General features: G+C 34.4%; 1 protein-coding gene across 6 annotated transcripts in view; it reads left to right on the forward strand.

Moving 5' to 3' along the window:
• VPS54 (VPS54, GARP complex subunit) overlaps window positions 1-14,319 on the forward strand; it is a 122,102-nt gene that overhangs the window by 64,752 nt on the left and 43,031 nt on the right. For all 6 annotated transcript variants that reach the window (XR_002342640.1, XR_002342639.1, XM_021087458.1 and 3 more), the window contains exons 8-11: window positions 1,737-1,863; window positions 3,362-3,469; window positions 5,737-5,792; window positions 7,536-7,632. Coding sequence is in view for 4 of the 6 variants with exons in the window: in XM_021087458.1 (XP_020943117.1) it covers window positions 1,737-1,863; window positions 3,362-3,469; window positions 5,737-5,792; window positions 7,536-7,632 (388 nt within the window). In the remaining 2 variants the exon portion in view is untranslated. The remainder of the gene's footprint in view (window positions 1-1,736; window positions 1,864-3,361; window positions 3,470-5,736; window positions 5,793-7,535; window positions 7,633-14,319) is intronic.

The raw sequence follows: 14,319 nt of genomic DNA on the forward strand, positions 1-14,319 counted from the left end.
TTATCACCCCCGAGGGGGAAAAATTAATTCTAAAGGTTGAAAAAAAATCTTGGATTTTGCAATGGTTTGTCGCCCTCAAAGGACCACAGTACATAAATGGATACACAGTGTATGTGTGTGTGTGTGTATATATGTATACATATATATGTATAAACATACACTGTATGTTTTTACAGTGTATTTTAAAGACAGATTCTGAGAAGTGAGATTCCTAGGTCAAAGGCTAATTGCCTATGTAATTTTGCTAGACATGACCAAATTCCCCTTATGGCAGTATTTTAGTTTGTAATTGTGAATATGTTCTAAATTAGTTAGAACTAAATTGTGAGATGTTGGCAGCATTTATGAGAACTTTATTAATTTTCTAATTAGCTATAAGAAATATAATTTTCATACTTAAAAATACAAATTTATATGTTATTGCACTTATCATAGTTTTTCAAAATAAAAACTATGCTATTTAACATCTGTTGTTTATAAAAGAAGAATGATTAATCTGCCTAAAAGATCACGTGGTTTAAACTTTTTTTAATGTGCTATATCTGATCTTAGTAAGGACATTTGCTGAAATTAAGGGTTTGTTTTCAAGTAAATGTATAAAATTTTTAAATGTTTTTAATTTAATTATAAATGTTTTAAGATAAATTTCACTTAATTTTTGAAATCCTTTGGGCCTAGATTACTTAGGTTTCTCCAACTCATTGTTTTTATGAAGCTATTCGATTGCACAGCAAAAAATCCCTTTGTATATGAAGGCATTCATCCTTAGTTCCCTGCAGAGCAGGGACCAACTACATGGGACCATTGTTATCTTATGGACAGCATGCGCTTTTTGTAAGAAAAAGACTCCAGATCCCTTTAGCAATGCTTGCCTTTACCACTCCCAAACTCTGCCCAAATTAGAGTCCTTCTCACTTTAACCCTAGCTAGAATCTGCAGATATTAAAGAGGTAGATTTAAAAGGAACATTATAGGGAGTTCTCTTATGGCACAGTGGGTTAAGGATCCAGAGTTGTCACTGTAAGTGGTCAGGTTGCTGCTGTGGGTGCTGGTTTGATCCCTGGTTTGGCCATGCTGTGGGCGTGGCCAAAAAATAAGTAAATAAATACAAGAAACATTATATTTTATGAGAAAAAGTGCGGTGGATAGATTGTAGCTCAGCGTTTTTATATTTTTGGCCTTTTGTGTTCTCTAACGTTTGTGTTCCAATGACTTTTGGTTTAATGGCCTGAGGGATATTGGCCAATAACTCAGATTGATTATGACAGAGATTGAATTGAGTTAGTCTCCCCCTATAGTCCTTCAGATATTTATGTGTACCCAGAGCAAGGTCTAGCACATAGTAGATGCTTGTATTTATTGAGTAAATGAATGGCTGGTGAGCTACTGACATTTATATTCAATAAGTGATTAATGAGGAAAGGACTTAGACTCTCAATATTTTGTCTGTGAAAATTAGACTAAACACCAGTCATGACGTTTCTAGAGCCAGATTTCCTATAGCACATTCAGCTGTTTGGAGGTTAAGATAGAAAGAGAAAAATAGAATTGGAAAGATGACATGAAGCTATCATAGCTGTTTTTGTTAAGTTAAAGGACTCCATTTTACTAAAATATCACCTTGTTGCACAAGTACTGACAGCTGGAAAAAGTTTTACTGACTAGTTCCCTCGGTCATGATTAAATTTGGGTTTTTAATAAATGTCATAGGTAACATTTTCCTCTTCCTTTTGTAGGCATTTGGGATCACAGCTTTGTGAATTAGAAAAACTGATAGATAAAATGATGATTGCAGAATTTTCTACTTACTCTCACAGTGACTTAAATAGACCATTGGAAGATGACTGTCAAATTTTAGAAGAGGTATGTCTTTTGAACTATGGAATGAAATTGATATCACCTAGTGTTATTTCATAATAGCCTTAGTTTAGGAAACATTCTTCCCAGGTTACAGTGAGCAAAATTATCTTCAATTTTAAGCTCTGTGAGACCTATGAAATCCTTCACTAACAATGTGACTTTAGGAAGCACTGTAATTGCTCATTATCCTGTGAAATTAGAGAATAATTTTATAGCTTAATTAGAAATTGGAGTTGGGAGTTCCCATTGTGGTGCAGCAGAAACGAATCGACTAGGAACCATGAGGTTGCGGGTTCGATCCCAGGCCTCGCTTACTGGGTTAAGGATCCAGCGTTGCCCTGAGCTGTGGTGTAGGTTGCAGACGGAGCTCGGATCTGGCATTGCTGTGGCTGTGGCGTAGGGTAGTGGCCACAGCTCCAATTAGACTCCTACCCTGGGAACCGCCATATGCCACGAGGTGCAGATCTAAAAAGGACAAAAGACAAAAAAAAAAAAAAAAAAAGAAGAGAAATTGAAGTTAAAAAGAGGACTTTATATAGTTTACAACCCAAATTCCAAGTACAGATATAGGATATAGTGTAAATTAACATATACCCATGTATATGCATGTACTGGAATGTGTCTTTTATAAAAAGAAATCATTATTATATGTTAACTTATTCTTTATTCACATTCATTAAGCACCTATTATGAATATGTTTTATGAATATTCATACACAGATATATTGTATTTGGTAACTTATATGGTAACTTCTCAATATTCATTCCTGCCAAGAACTAAAATCCAAGAAGCTCTGATAGCAGCTTAAGTAGTTAAAGAGATTTTTAAAAGTATTAGCTGTTAATTCCCCACAAATAGTCTAGGTCATGTTCCAGTCTTTCGACCACTAAATTTTTTCGTTGTTGTTGTTGTTGTCGACCATTAATTTAAAAGCAGAGGGCTTGGAGTTCCCGTCGTGGCTCTGCAGTTAAAGAACCTGACTAGTATCCATGAAAACACTGGTTCGATCCCTGGCCTCACGCAGTGGGTTAAGGATCCTGCATTGCTGTGGCTCTGGTGCAGGCTGGAAACTGCAGCTCCAATTTGGACCCCTAGCCAGGGAACCTCCATATGTCATGGGTATGGCCCTAAAGAGATAATAAAAAAATTAAAATAAAAAGCACAGGGCTTGTGGAGTATCATTGGCCATCAGGGTTGGAGAAGAATACTTTCTAGTTACTTACTGAAACTAGGCCAAAATATACTCATATTGTTTTGCCCCCAACCCGGCATCATTTGATCCACTATGGTAGAATAGGATTTACCTGTTTTAGGATAATGACTCTAAAGTCTGATGACAAGATTGCTATGGAAGGGGATCTTTTCAGCTTCTAAAAAATACTACATGCAGAATAGAGATTTGAGGATCGTGCAGTAAAACCCTTGGTGTTGATTATTTCTACCTCTAAGTGAGATTATATTTAAAGTGTGACATTGTAGACTCTTCTTTTATTTTAATAGGAAAGACTGGTATCTCTTGTATTTGGACTTTTAAAACAAAGAAAACTTAATTTTTTAGAAATATATAGTGAAGAAATGATTATTACAGCAAAGAATATCATTAAACAGGTAATTATACTTTTTTATTTGATATATTTTGGTCTAGACTCTTTTGTGAAGTTTATTTTTTCATGATCCTAGTAATAATATATGCAGTATCATAGTACTGTTTTCTCATTTATTTAAAATATAGATAAAATATAGAAAAGTAGAAGAAACAAAAACATAGCCCTACCAGTCAAAGGGTTATCACTTATGAATATTTCTAAATGTAAGGTATTACTTCTGTTTTTCAGTGGTGTTATCATATGTTGTATACAGTTTTGAATTGTTCATATATTTCAGCTTGAATCATAATGTAAGCATTTTCTTATATAAGCATTCAGAAACATCACTTTTAATGATTGTATAAAGCTCCATCAACAGTATGTTAGTTAAACCTGTTAGTTTCCTATATAGTTAAATATTTAGGTTGTTTTTAGTTTGATACTGTAAAGATCACTGTGACAAGCATCTTTGGTATAAAGTTGCATTTGTGTGATTTTTCATTTTTAGGACTATTTTTCTTAAACTGATTCATAGAAGTGGAACAATGGTCAGAGAGTGAGAAGTATTTTTAAATTGTTTGATACATAGAGCTGAGTTGCTTTCGTCTTCTTTTTTTTTTTTTTTGCTTTTTAGGGCCACACCTGTGGCAAATGGAAGTTCCCAGGCTAGGAGTTGAATTGGAGCTGCACCGTAGCCACAGCAACACTGGATCCCAGCCACATGTGTGACCTACACCATAGCTCGTGGTACACTGGATCCTTAACTCACTGAATATGGTCAGGGATCAAACCTGCATCCTCCTGGATACTAGTCAGGTTTGTAAGCCGCTGAGCCACAATGGGAACTCCTAAATTGCTTTCTATAAAGATTTTACTGGAGTTCCTGCTGTTGCCCAGTGAGTTAAGGCTCTGAAGTTGTCTCTGTGGTGCCTCGGTTTGCTGCTGAGCCTCAGGCTCCATCCCCAGACAGCACAGTGGGTTAAGGATTCAGTGTTGCCATAGGTGTGACATAGGTTGCAGTTGTGGCTTTGATTCAATCCCTGTCTGGGGAATTTCCATATGCCGCCCCTTGCCAGGTGGCTGAAAAAGAAAAAAAAAAAAGATTTTTACCAATAGTGTGTGCTTTCACCAGCAGTAGGTAAATGGTCATTCTTCTTACTCTGGTCTCTAAGAAATTATAGTTGTAAACTAAAATCTATTTGATTCTTTTAGTCTAACCTGATTTTTGTTTTGACTTTTCCCACTCAGCTAAACCTCATTCTCTGAACTTTAGTTTTTCTGTATATGAAAATGAACAACATCAAATGTATTTATTAGGCTTAAGTGATCATTATCATTAGTTTGAATTACATTTCTTAGTTTTTAATGTTTAAATAAAATAAGCAAGGAAAAGATTACAATCATTCTTTTACCTTTCAAACTCTAACATACTGTGTTTTAAAATTATTATAACTGCTTTTAAAAATTACTGGTAACTAGCACTAAAAATACATATTTATTATGACTCAGCAATTCTACTTCTAGGTAATTTATCCAGTGGAAATTCATACCAAAGACAGTACAAGATTTTTTTTTCTTAATAAAAAACTGAAAAAAAAAAAAACAAATCTTACATCAGTAGGAAAAAAAATAGAATTGTAGTATATTTATGTCATTGAGAATGACAATGAGAATGAATATATTACATGGAACAACATGGATATTCACATACATCATGCAGATATAAAGGAGTATGCACTGTATGATTCCACTTACATACAATTCAAACACAGGCAAAATTAGTCTGTGGTATTAAAACTCAGGATAGTAATATCTTTTGGGAGGTAGTAGTAAACAGGAAGGGGAGCAGGACCGGGACTTTATTGGCAGTTCAATTTCATAATCGGAGTTCTGGTTAAATAGGTGTACTGTATTTGTAAAAAGTATTGAGCTATAAACATAATTTGTGTATTTTTTGTATGTATATTATACTTTTAAATATTTTTTTTAAATTTCCATGTTTTAATTCCTAGACTTCTCAATATGAGCATTTTTTTTTTTAAACTTTAAACTGTTGCATGTGTTGCAAGGAAGCGTTAACCACCAAAGAATTTCTCTTGGAATTTTAATATGAGGCTTATACATTGTTCCTTCGAATTATAGTTCTGGGGAGGAGGGTGGGGGTTGTGTGCCTGTGTGTGTGTAAAGTGATCATCACAGTCAGTGAGGCCCTTTTTAATGTACAAATGAACATGTAGTATTTATAATTCTAGAGGCATTAATCAAAATTTTTTTCTTTAAATTTTTCAGTGTGTGATTAATAAAGTTTCACAAATAGAAGAAATAGACACAGATGTTGTTGTGAAGTAAGTATAAATATTAAGTTGGGGTTATCAGTCAGGATAAAGATGACACATTAGAATAACCTTAGGAGTTCCCGTCGTGGGGCAGTGGTTAACGAATCCGACTAGGAACCATGAGGTTGCGGGTTCGGTCCCTGCCCTTGCTCAGTGGGTTAAGGATCCAGCGTTGCCGGGAGCTGTGGTGTAGGTTGCAGACATGGCTCGGATCCCGCGTTGCTGTGGCTCTGGCGTAGGCCGGTGGCTATAGCTCCGATTGGACCCCTAGCCTGGGAACCTCCATATGCTGCGGGAGCGGCCCAAGAAATAGCAACAATAACAACAACAACAACAAAGACAAAAGACAAAAAAAAAAAAAAAAAAAAAAAAGAATAACCTTAGGATTTGGTTAAGGAATTATTTAGTAAGATGTGGTCAGAGTGTAGGAAAATCATAAGTGCTAGTGTAGTAAGTTTAAGGGACAGGGAAAGAGAACATTTAATAGAATTCAGAAGGAGAAAAATACGTAGTAGTTGAAAAAAAGTCTTGTAGTAGTTGAAGTGATTTTCAGTGGAGGGAGGCAGTCATCCTGAGGCAACCCCTCAGGGAGGGGGATGGAACTATCAATCAGAATTTCTCTTCTTTTCAGTATCTTATAAGGGTTTCTCATTGGCCAAGCCCATCTGATCAGCCTCCCAGGGCAGAGAGAGGGTGGAGAGGATTCAGTGTAGATACGGAAAGTGGAAGTTGAAGAGGAATAGTGGTGTTAAATTTAAATTATTTAGCTATATAATTAAATCCCAGTTGGCTTTGAGAAGTTTGAGTACATTATTTTGAATTACCCATGCCTGTAATTTTTTGTTTTTCTCTTGAAATTGCTGTTGATTATTTTGAGAATAGTGATAAATATTTTATGACTATGAATTTCTTATTCTTATAGATATCTAAATTTTATTTACTGGCTTAAGATGTGAATAGTAACATGAACATCTATGAAACTTCTCAGGGCCAAACTCATAGAATGAGGATTATAAAGTTTTTGTTTCCATACTATTACTTAGTGAAAGCTCATTTCAGAATTAGTTGAAGCAATCCTAATAGTGCAGGGATCACTGGTAGTTGGAAAAATTAAGTTATTGGAAATCTGCTGAAAGCCCTAGATACATGGAGAGTCTGTTATTTTTAATTTTTTTCTTTCCTAGAGAATTTTCTCAACAAGTAGAGAACATCCGATATCTCAAGTATTTAGGAGTATCTTTTGAGAATAAATTCCTAGGTGTAGCAGCACTAATTCAATATTTAGAGTAATAAGTCATTGTAGTACTCTAAAATATCTTTTTTGGGATTCTACTTAGGCAGTTGTTGATTGATGTCAGCTATAAAAATATTGGCTATACTATTATGTATTATACTTAATTTTTATTATGTATATAATATATACTAGATATATGTTACCATCTCTACATTTAACCAAAATTAGTTTATTTCTCCATGATTTTTCATTGAATAGTCATGAGGTATGTTCACTTGGAATTACTACATGATAAGATTCATAAGTAAGTATACTTGACTAGTCTTAAGAGATGTTTAAACAAGAAGTTGTTTAGTGGTTGACTTCATCTCAATTTTACTCTTTTAATGAGGTATCTAAGTTAAATTGCATTGTATTTTTTGTTACTAGATAGTATTTAGTATAGTTTCCTCCAATTTGTAGATAATACCATTTTGGCCAAAGATAGTCATTATTTTTGTTTGAATTTTTTCCCTTAGGCTTGCAGATCAGATGAGGATGTTGAATTTTCCTCAGTGGTTTGATCTGCTAAAGGATATTTTCTCCAAGTTTACAATTTTCCTACAGAGAGTTAAGGTAAGCTTATGTGATTATCCATTTGTCCAGAATATCCCTAAAATTAATATATGTAGTAAAACATAGGATAAAATTTGACTAAAACAAAATTTCTTTGTTTTTGCAATTTTTCTAAAGGGGCTTGGCTTTAAATAAGATTTGAGGTCTTCAGAATAGTTTGGTACCTTTTTATAATTTTGGATGATTTGTTTTATTAGAAAGAAATATAAAATTTATTTGGCATTAAATATTCTATAATAATATTGCCTTTGTGATTTGTGATGCTTGAATCTCTAGATTCTCAAGAAGTACAATATTGTGAAACACTCAAATATCTGTTCCAAACCAGTTTATTTTTCTTGAAATTTAATACTGATATAATGGTTTTTATAACACATAGTTTATATTTAATTTGCTCTACTAGTGTTCTTTTTTTTTTTTTTTTTTTTTGCTTTTGCTTTTTAGGGCCGCACCTGCAGCATATGGAGGTTCCCAGGCTAGGAGTCGAATTGGAGCTGCAGCCACTGGCCTACACAACAGCCACAGCAATGCGGGATCCAAGCCACATCTGTACCCTATGCCATAGTCTTGGCAATGCCAGATCCTTAACCCATTGAGTGAGGCCAGGTATCAAACCTGCATCCTCTTGGATCCTAGCTGGATTCATTAGCCACTGAACATGAAGGGAACTCCCTAATGTTCTTTATTGCAGGTTTTTATTCTATTTTTCAATCTAGGATCTAGTCATGTGTCATGCATTATGTGTAATTACTTTGTGTCTCTGGTCAAAACACTTAATTTTAAGCCAGTGATTATAAGGAAAAGAACACATGCCACACACCATTTTTCAGAAATAAAGATGTCACAGACTCTAATGCATGTTGGTTGGGGTTACCAATATATTATAACTGTGTTTTAATAAGACAATCATTAGGAATTACTGAGTGTAATAGACTGTGAAATTCGGTATTCTTAAATTATCAGGTATCAATATTGTATTGATGACCTAGTTAACATCCCTGGCATCTCCTGAGTTTCTTGTTAAAAATGATCTCATACTTATCTGTGATATGACTTCCTATTGACATTAGGGTGATGCTCTAAGTCACATGTATGATAAGCTTATCAGTCAGAATGAGGAAAGTTTTATAAAATGTGATTCACTGAACTTAGTTTATATACTCCTACCAAAATGTTGGTTCTGCAAACTTTATCTATAGATTGTACAGTAACTAGGCCATGCTTTCACTTTTTATTCTATTCCCATCATGACCTCATCACATACATATATCACATACATGTCTGGATATACACAACTCCTACCTTGCATAGTTAGAATTGGCCAACTTTTTGCCAGTGATTTTTTTAAGTAGCTGTTTTGCTTTTTAGTAAATTTGGTACTATTTTTACTTAGTTTTACAGTTAAACTAAGCCAAGTTATTATTTGATGTGTATACAGTATGGGAAGACTGATTTGTCATAATTATAGCTTCTCATTTTCACATTTAGCCCACTTCAACTAATACTATAGGAAAACACCTTTGAGGATGGTGTATAACCTTTGAATATTGTACTTTTTAAAAAACAAAATTGTGATTCTATGAGGGTATGATTTAACTGAAAACTAATGTTAATTACAAGCTGTTCATTTTTAATGAAGAATTTTTGAATAACTACAAATTGGAAAGAACTCAAATGTCTCACAGACGAGGAATGGTAAAATAGGTCATGCTCGGTATATTCATTATCATGGAACATCATGCAACTATTTTTAGTGATTGAAGAAAATGATGCATTATAATGTTAATTGAAAAAGCAAGACAGAGACCTACTTATATGGTATGATCTTAGCTATGGTAAAAAGATTTTTTACTTCTTCATCTCTGTCGACCAAAGTTCTCTTGTTTTTTGGGTTTTTTTTGTTTGTTTGTTTGTTTTTTAGCAGCTTCTCTTTTGGTGGTCATCTTTAGGTGATAGGATTATGTATAATTTAAATTTGTTATTCTTTCTTCTCTATTCTTCCTAAATCTTCTATAAAAAGAAGTATTATTTTTTGAAAAATTAAACTATATAGTTGATTTGCAATGTTGTGCTAGTTTCTGCTGTACAGCAAAAGTGATTCAGCTATATATATATATTTTTTTTTTTCTTTTTCATATTCTTTTCCATTATGGTTTATTAGGAGATATTGAGTATAGTACCTTATGTTATACAGTAGGACCCTATTGTTTATTTCTTTTAGATATAGTAGTTTGTATCTGCTAATTCCAAATTTTTCCTCCTCCATCCCCTTTCCCCTTTGCTAACCATAAGTTTGTTCTATGTGTGTCATTCTGTTTCTTTTTTGTACATTAGTTCATTTGTATCTTATTTTAGATTCCACATATAAGTGATATCATATGATATGTGTCCTCACTTCACTTAGTATGATAATCTCTAGATTCATCTATATAGTTGCAAGTGACATTATTTCATTCCTTTTTTGTGGCTGAGTAATATTCCACAATATTCCATTGAAATGGATGGGCAATTCTTTATCCATCCAACTGTTGATGGACATTTTTTGAATATTGTTTACTATGTTATATGAATAAACAGTTTTTTTTTTTTTTTTGTCTTTTTGTCTTTTTGTCTTTTCTAGGGCCGCACCCGTGGCATATGGAGGTTCCCAGGCTAGGGGTCTAATTGGAGCTCTAGCTGCTGGCCTGCGCCAGAGTCATAGCAACACAGTCTGAGCCACGTCTGTGACCCACACTACAGCTCACAGCAACGCCGGATCCTTAACCCACTGGTTGAGGCTAGGGATCGAACCCACAACCTCATGGTTCCCAGTTGGATTCGTTAACCACTGAGCCACGACAGGAACTCCAGGAATAAACAGTTTGATGATTTTATTTAATTTACTGGATTTTTCATTTACTATTTTACATTTTTGAATTTTTTCCTCAAAGACAAAGTATATTCTTTATATCATTTTAGTTTGAAGTAAATCATATTTTTCAAAGAAATTAAAACTTAAAATTTCTGCGAGAGCATTTCAATAATAGTTTTAGTGTAAACAGAAAAAATTAAAGGTTAGGAGCTTGAAAATTTCATATTTGAATGAATATTAATAACTTCCATACACATTGATGTTAATTGGTTTTTTTTGAATATTTTTATTGTGGTAAAATACTCCTGACATAAAATTTATATCAACTATTTTTTTTTTTTTTTTTTTGGTCTTTTTGTTGTTGTTGTTGTTGTTGTTGCTATTTCTTGGGCCGCTCCCGCGGCATATGGAGGTTCCCAGGCTAGGGGTTGAATCGGAGCTGTAGCCACCGGCCTACGCCAGAGTCACAGCAACGCGGGATCCGAGCCGCGTCTGCAACCTATACCACAGCTCACGGCAACACCGGATCGTCAACCCACTGAGCAAGGACAGGGACCGAACCCGCAACCTCATGGTTCCTAGTCGGATTCGTTAACCACTGCACCGCAACGGGAACTCCTATATCAACTATTTTTAATTGTACAGTTTAATGGCATCAAGTTCATTCATATTGTGATGCTCTCAACACCATTCATTTTCTTTATCTTATAAAACTGAAACTTTATGCTTCTTAAACAATAACTTCCCATTCCCTCTTTTCTCCAGCCCCTGGACACACTGTTCTTTCTGCCTTTGTGAATTACACTCCTATAAGTGTAATTATACTGTATTTGTCCTTTTGTGACTGGTTTATTTCATTTGCACACTTTCCTCAAAGTTCATTCATCTTATATAGCATATGTCAGAATTTTATTCTTTCATAAGGCTGAATAATATTCCATTACATGTATATTCTATATTTTGTTCATCCACTCATCTATCAGTGAAAACCTGGGTGGTTTCTACCTTCTGGCTACTGTGAATAATACTTCTATGAACATAGGTGTACAAATATCTCCTAACTATCCTCAGTTCTTTTTGGTATATATTCATAGAATTGCTGGATCATGTGGTAATTCTGTTTTTAATTTTTTGAGGAACCTTTGTATTATTTTCCTTAACAACTGTACTGTTTTACATTCCCACCAATAGTGTGCAAGGGTTCAAATTTCTTCACATTCTAACACTTGTTATTTTCTGTCTTTTTTATGATAGCAACCATCCTAACAGGTATAAGGCGGTGGTAGATCATTTTGGTTTTAATGTATACTTTTCTTTTTCTTTTTTCTTTCTTTTCTTTTCTGTGTGTGTGTGTGTGTGTGTGTGTGTGTGTGTGTGTGTGTGTGTGTCTTTTTAGGGCCACACCTGTAGCACGTGAAAGTTCCCAGGCTGAGGGTTGAATTGGAGCTGCAGCTGCCAGCCTACACCCCAGCCACAGCAACGTGTTATCTGAGCCACGTCTGACACTTACACCACAGCTCACAGCAACACAGGATCCTTAACCCACTGAGTGAGGCCAGGGATTGAACCTGTTTCCTCATGCATACTATTCTGGTTTGTTACCTCTGAGCCACAACGGGAACTCCAGGGTACATTTTTCTAGTGATTAGTGATGTTGAGCATCTTTTCATGGCTTATTGGCTATTTGTATATATTCTTTACAGAAATATCTTCTTTGCCCATTTTTTAACCAGATTTTTTGGGTTGATGTTGAGTTGTAGGATTTCTTTATATACTCTGGCATTTAACCCCTTATTGGATATATGATTCACAAATAATTTCTCCCATTGCCCTTTTACTCTGTTGATTGTGCTCTGTGATACATAATTTTTAATTTTGATGTGGTTTATTTAACTATATTTTCTTTTGCCTGTGCTTTTTGTGTCATAACCAAGAAGTCATTGCCAAATCCAATGTCATGAAGCTTTTCCCCTGTGTTTTCTTCTAAGAGTTTTATAGTTCTAGGTTTTGAGTTAATATTTGTGTGTGTTGTAAAATAAGGATCCATCTGCATTCTTTTGTGTGTGGATACCCAGTTTTCCCAGGACCATTTTTTGAAGAATGTTATTTCCCCATTGAATGGTCTTGTACCCTTGTCTAAAATTAGTTGAGCATACATGTGAGGATTTATTTCTGGCTCTCCATTCTATGTATATATCTGTGTTTATGCCCATACCATCTGTTTTGATTATTGTATTTTTCTAGTAAGTGTTGAAGTAAAAAAGTATGATGCTTTCAACTTTGTTTTTCCTTACTGTAAATTGTATTTTGAATTTTTATTAGAATTTTTGTTTATTATTTATACCCCATAGCTTAAAAAAGAAAATAGTCCTTAAAAGTAGCTTGTTTTCTTTTCAAGAAATTTTTAGCTCTTAAATATTCATTTTGTTGTGTGGACAGATAATTCTGGTTTTTCATTTTAGAGACTTATCAATATGGTTACCAGATTATTTCATTCACTGTTTTCAAGACTGGAGAAATATATTTGGTTTTTAGCTGTTCTGGTCTTTTTAAAACATGAATGTAACTATAAACTGCTGCGATAGGTAAACTCAGAAAGTAAATCATGTACCTACTGTTGAATCCATTATACATTGTAAAATCTTCTGGCATCCTTAAACAGGAATGGCTCTGGACTTAAAAAAAATTATCAGCAAAGTACTGTAGGTATGGGGAAAACAGTTTAGAAGAATCCCTAAGATAACACCTGGTACACTGTGTAAAGAAAATTTATTGTACTAGCTAGTATGTTGTCAGTTAAAAGGAGTGAAGTATTCAAATCGGATGAACTTAATCCATAAAAAGAAATGAATTGGCTCGGGGAACTTAACATAGTCCAAAATGAGGATAGACTTCACTTATGTGGTGTGGTCTTGGTTTTCTCACTTAGTTTTTCTGCTTTAATCCACTTCTACCTCCTTTTTGTTGGCTTCATCTTTCAAGTAATTAACCTAATTTTAGCAAAGTGGCTATTTATCACAGTTTCAGATCTTCCGCATATGTATACTATACACTGGTATCAAGATTTTTTTCTTCTTCAGTCATCAAATGAAAGTCCTTGGTTTTCCTCCGTTGGGCTAATTTAGGTCACATACTCAGTCACTGTGGTCAGGAAGATGCCATGCACTGCATGGTTTGGGTCTAGATTTTCTTCTCATCTCTTAACTAATCATGTGGTAAGGAGATTGGGAGTATACTTTGTGGCTATTCAGGACTGAAGCTGGAAGGTGGACTCAGTTTTGCATAGCTGTATTCCTATGGTGGAGGTGCAGAATAGTTGTGGGGGAAAGAAAGACAGTGTCCACCATGTCTGCCAGAGATCATAACCATTTTTCATATATATTAAAAAAAATTTTAAAGTATGTCATCAAGACAGAAGAGATAAGGAAGAAGAAAAGCAAAACAGGTGGGGAAGTAGCATATCAAAGATTTAGACAGTAGTGAAGATTAAAAGCATCATTAGTGGAATATAGCAGGGAGCAAGTTTGTGACAATAAAGAAGTTACTGATCAATGGAGAGAGAAAATGCATGGTATCCATAGATACTTGAAGGCACAGAATCTCTGCTGTATACTGTATGGTCTGTTGCATCACTTAGAGTGCTTTTAGTTCCAGATAATAGGAAGTACAGTCAGAGTGTTTTAAACAGTTAAGTGTTTTAAACAATTATTAGCTCATATAATTGAAAAATATCCGGATGTAGGTCAGCATTTAGGTGATTGATAGGTTAAATGGTGTTATCAACACTTGTTTTGTTTTCTCTTTCTCTCAGTCTGTTTGCTGTGTATCTTCTTTAG

The sequence above is a fragment of the Sus scrofa genome, chromosome 3 (assembly GCF_000003025.6).
Source record: "Sus scrofa isolate TJ Tabasco breed Duroc chromosome 3, Sscrofa11.1, whole genome shotgun sequence".
NCBI lineage: Eukaryota > Metazoa > Chordata > Mammalia > Artiodactyla > Suidae > Sus > Sus scrofa.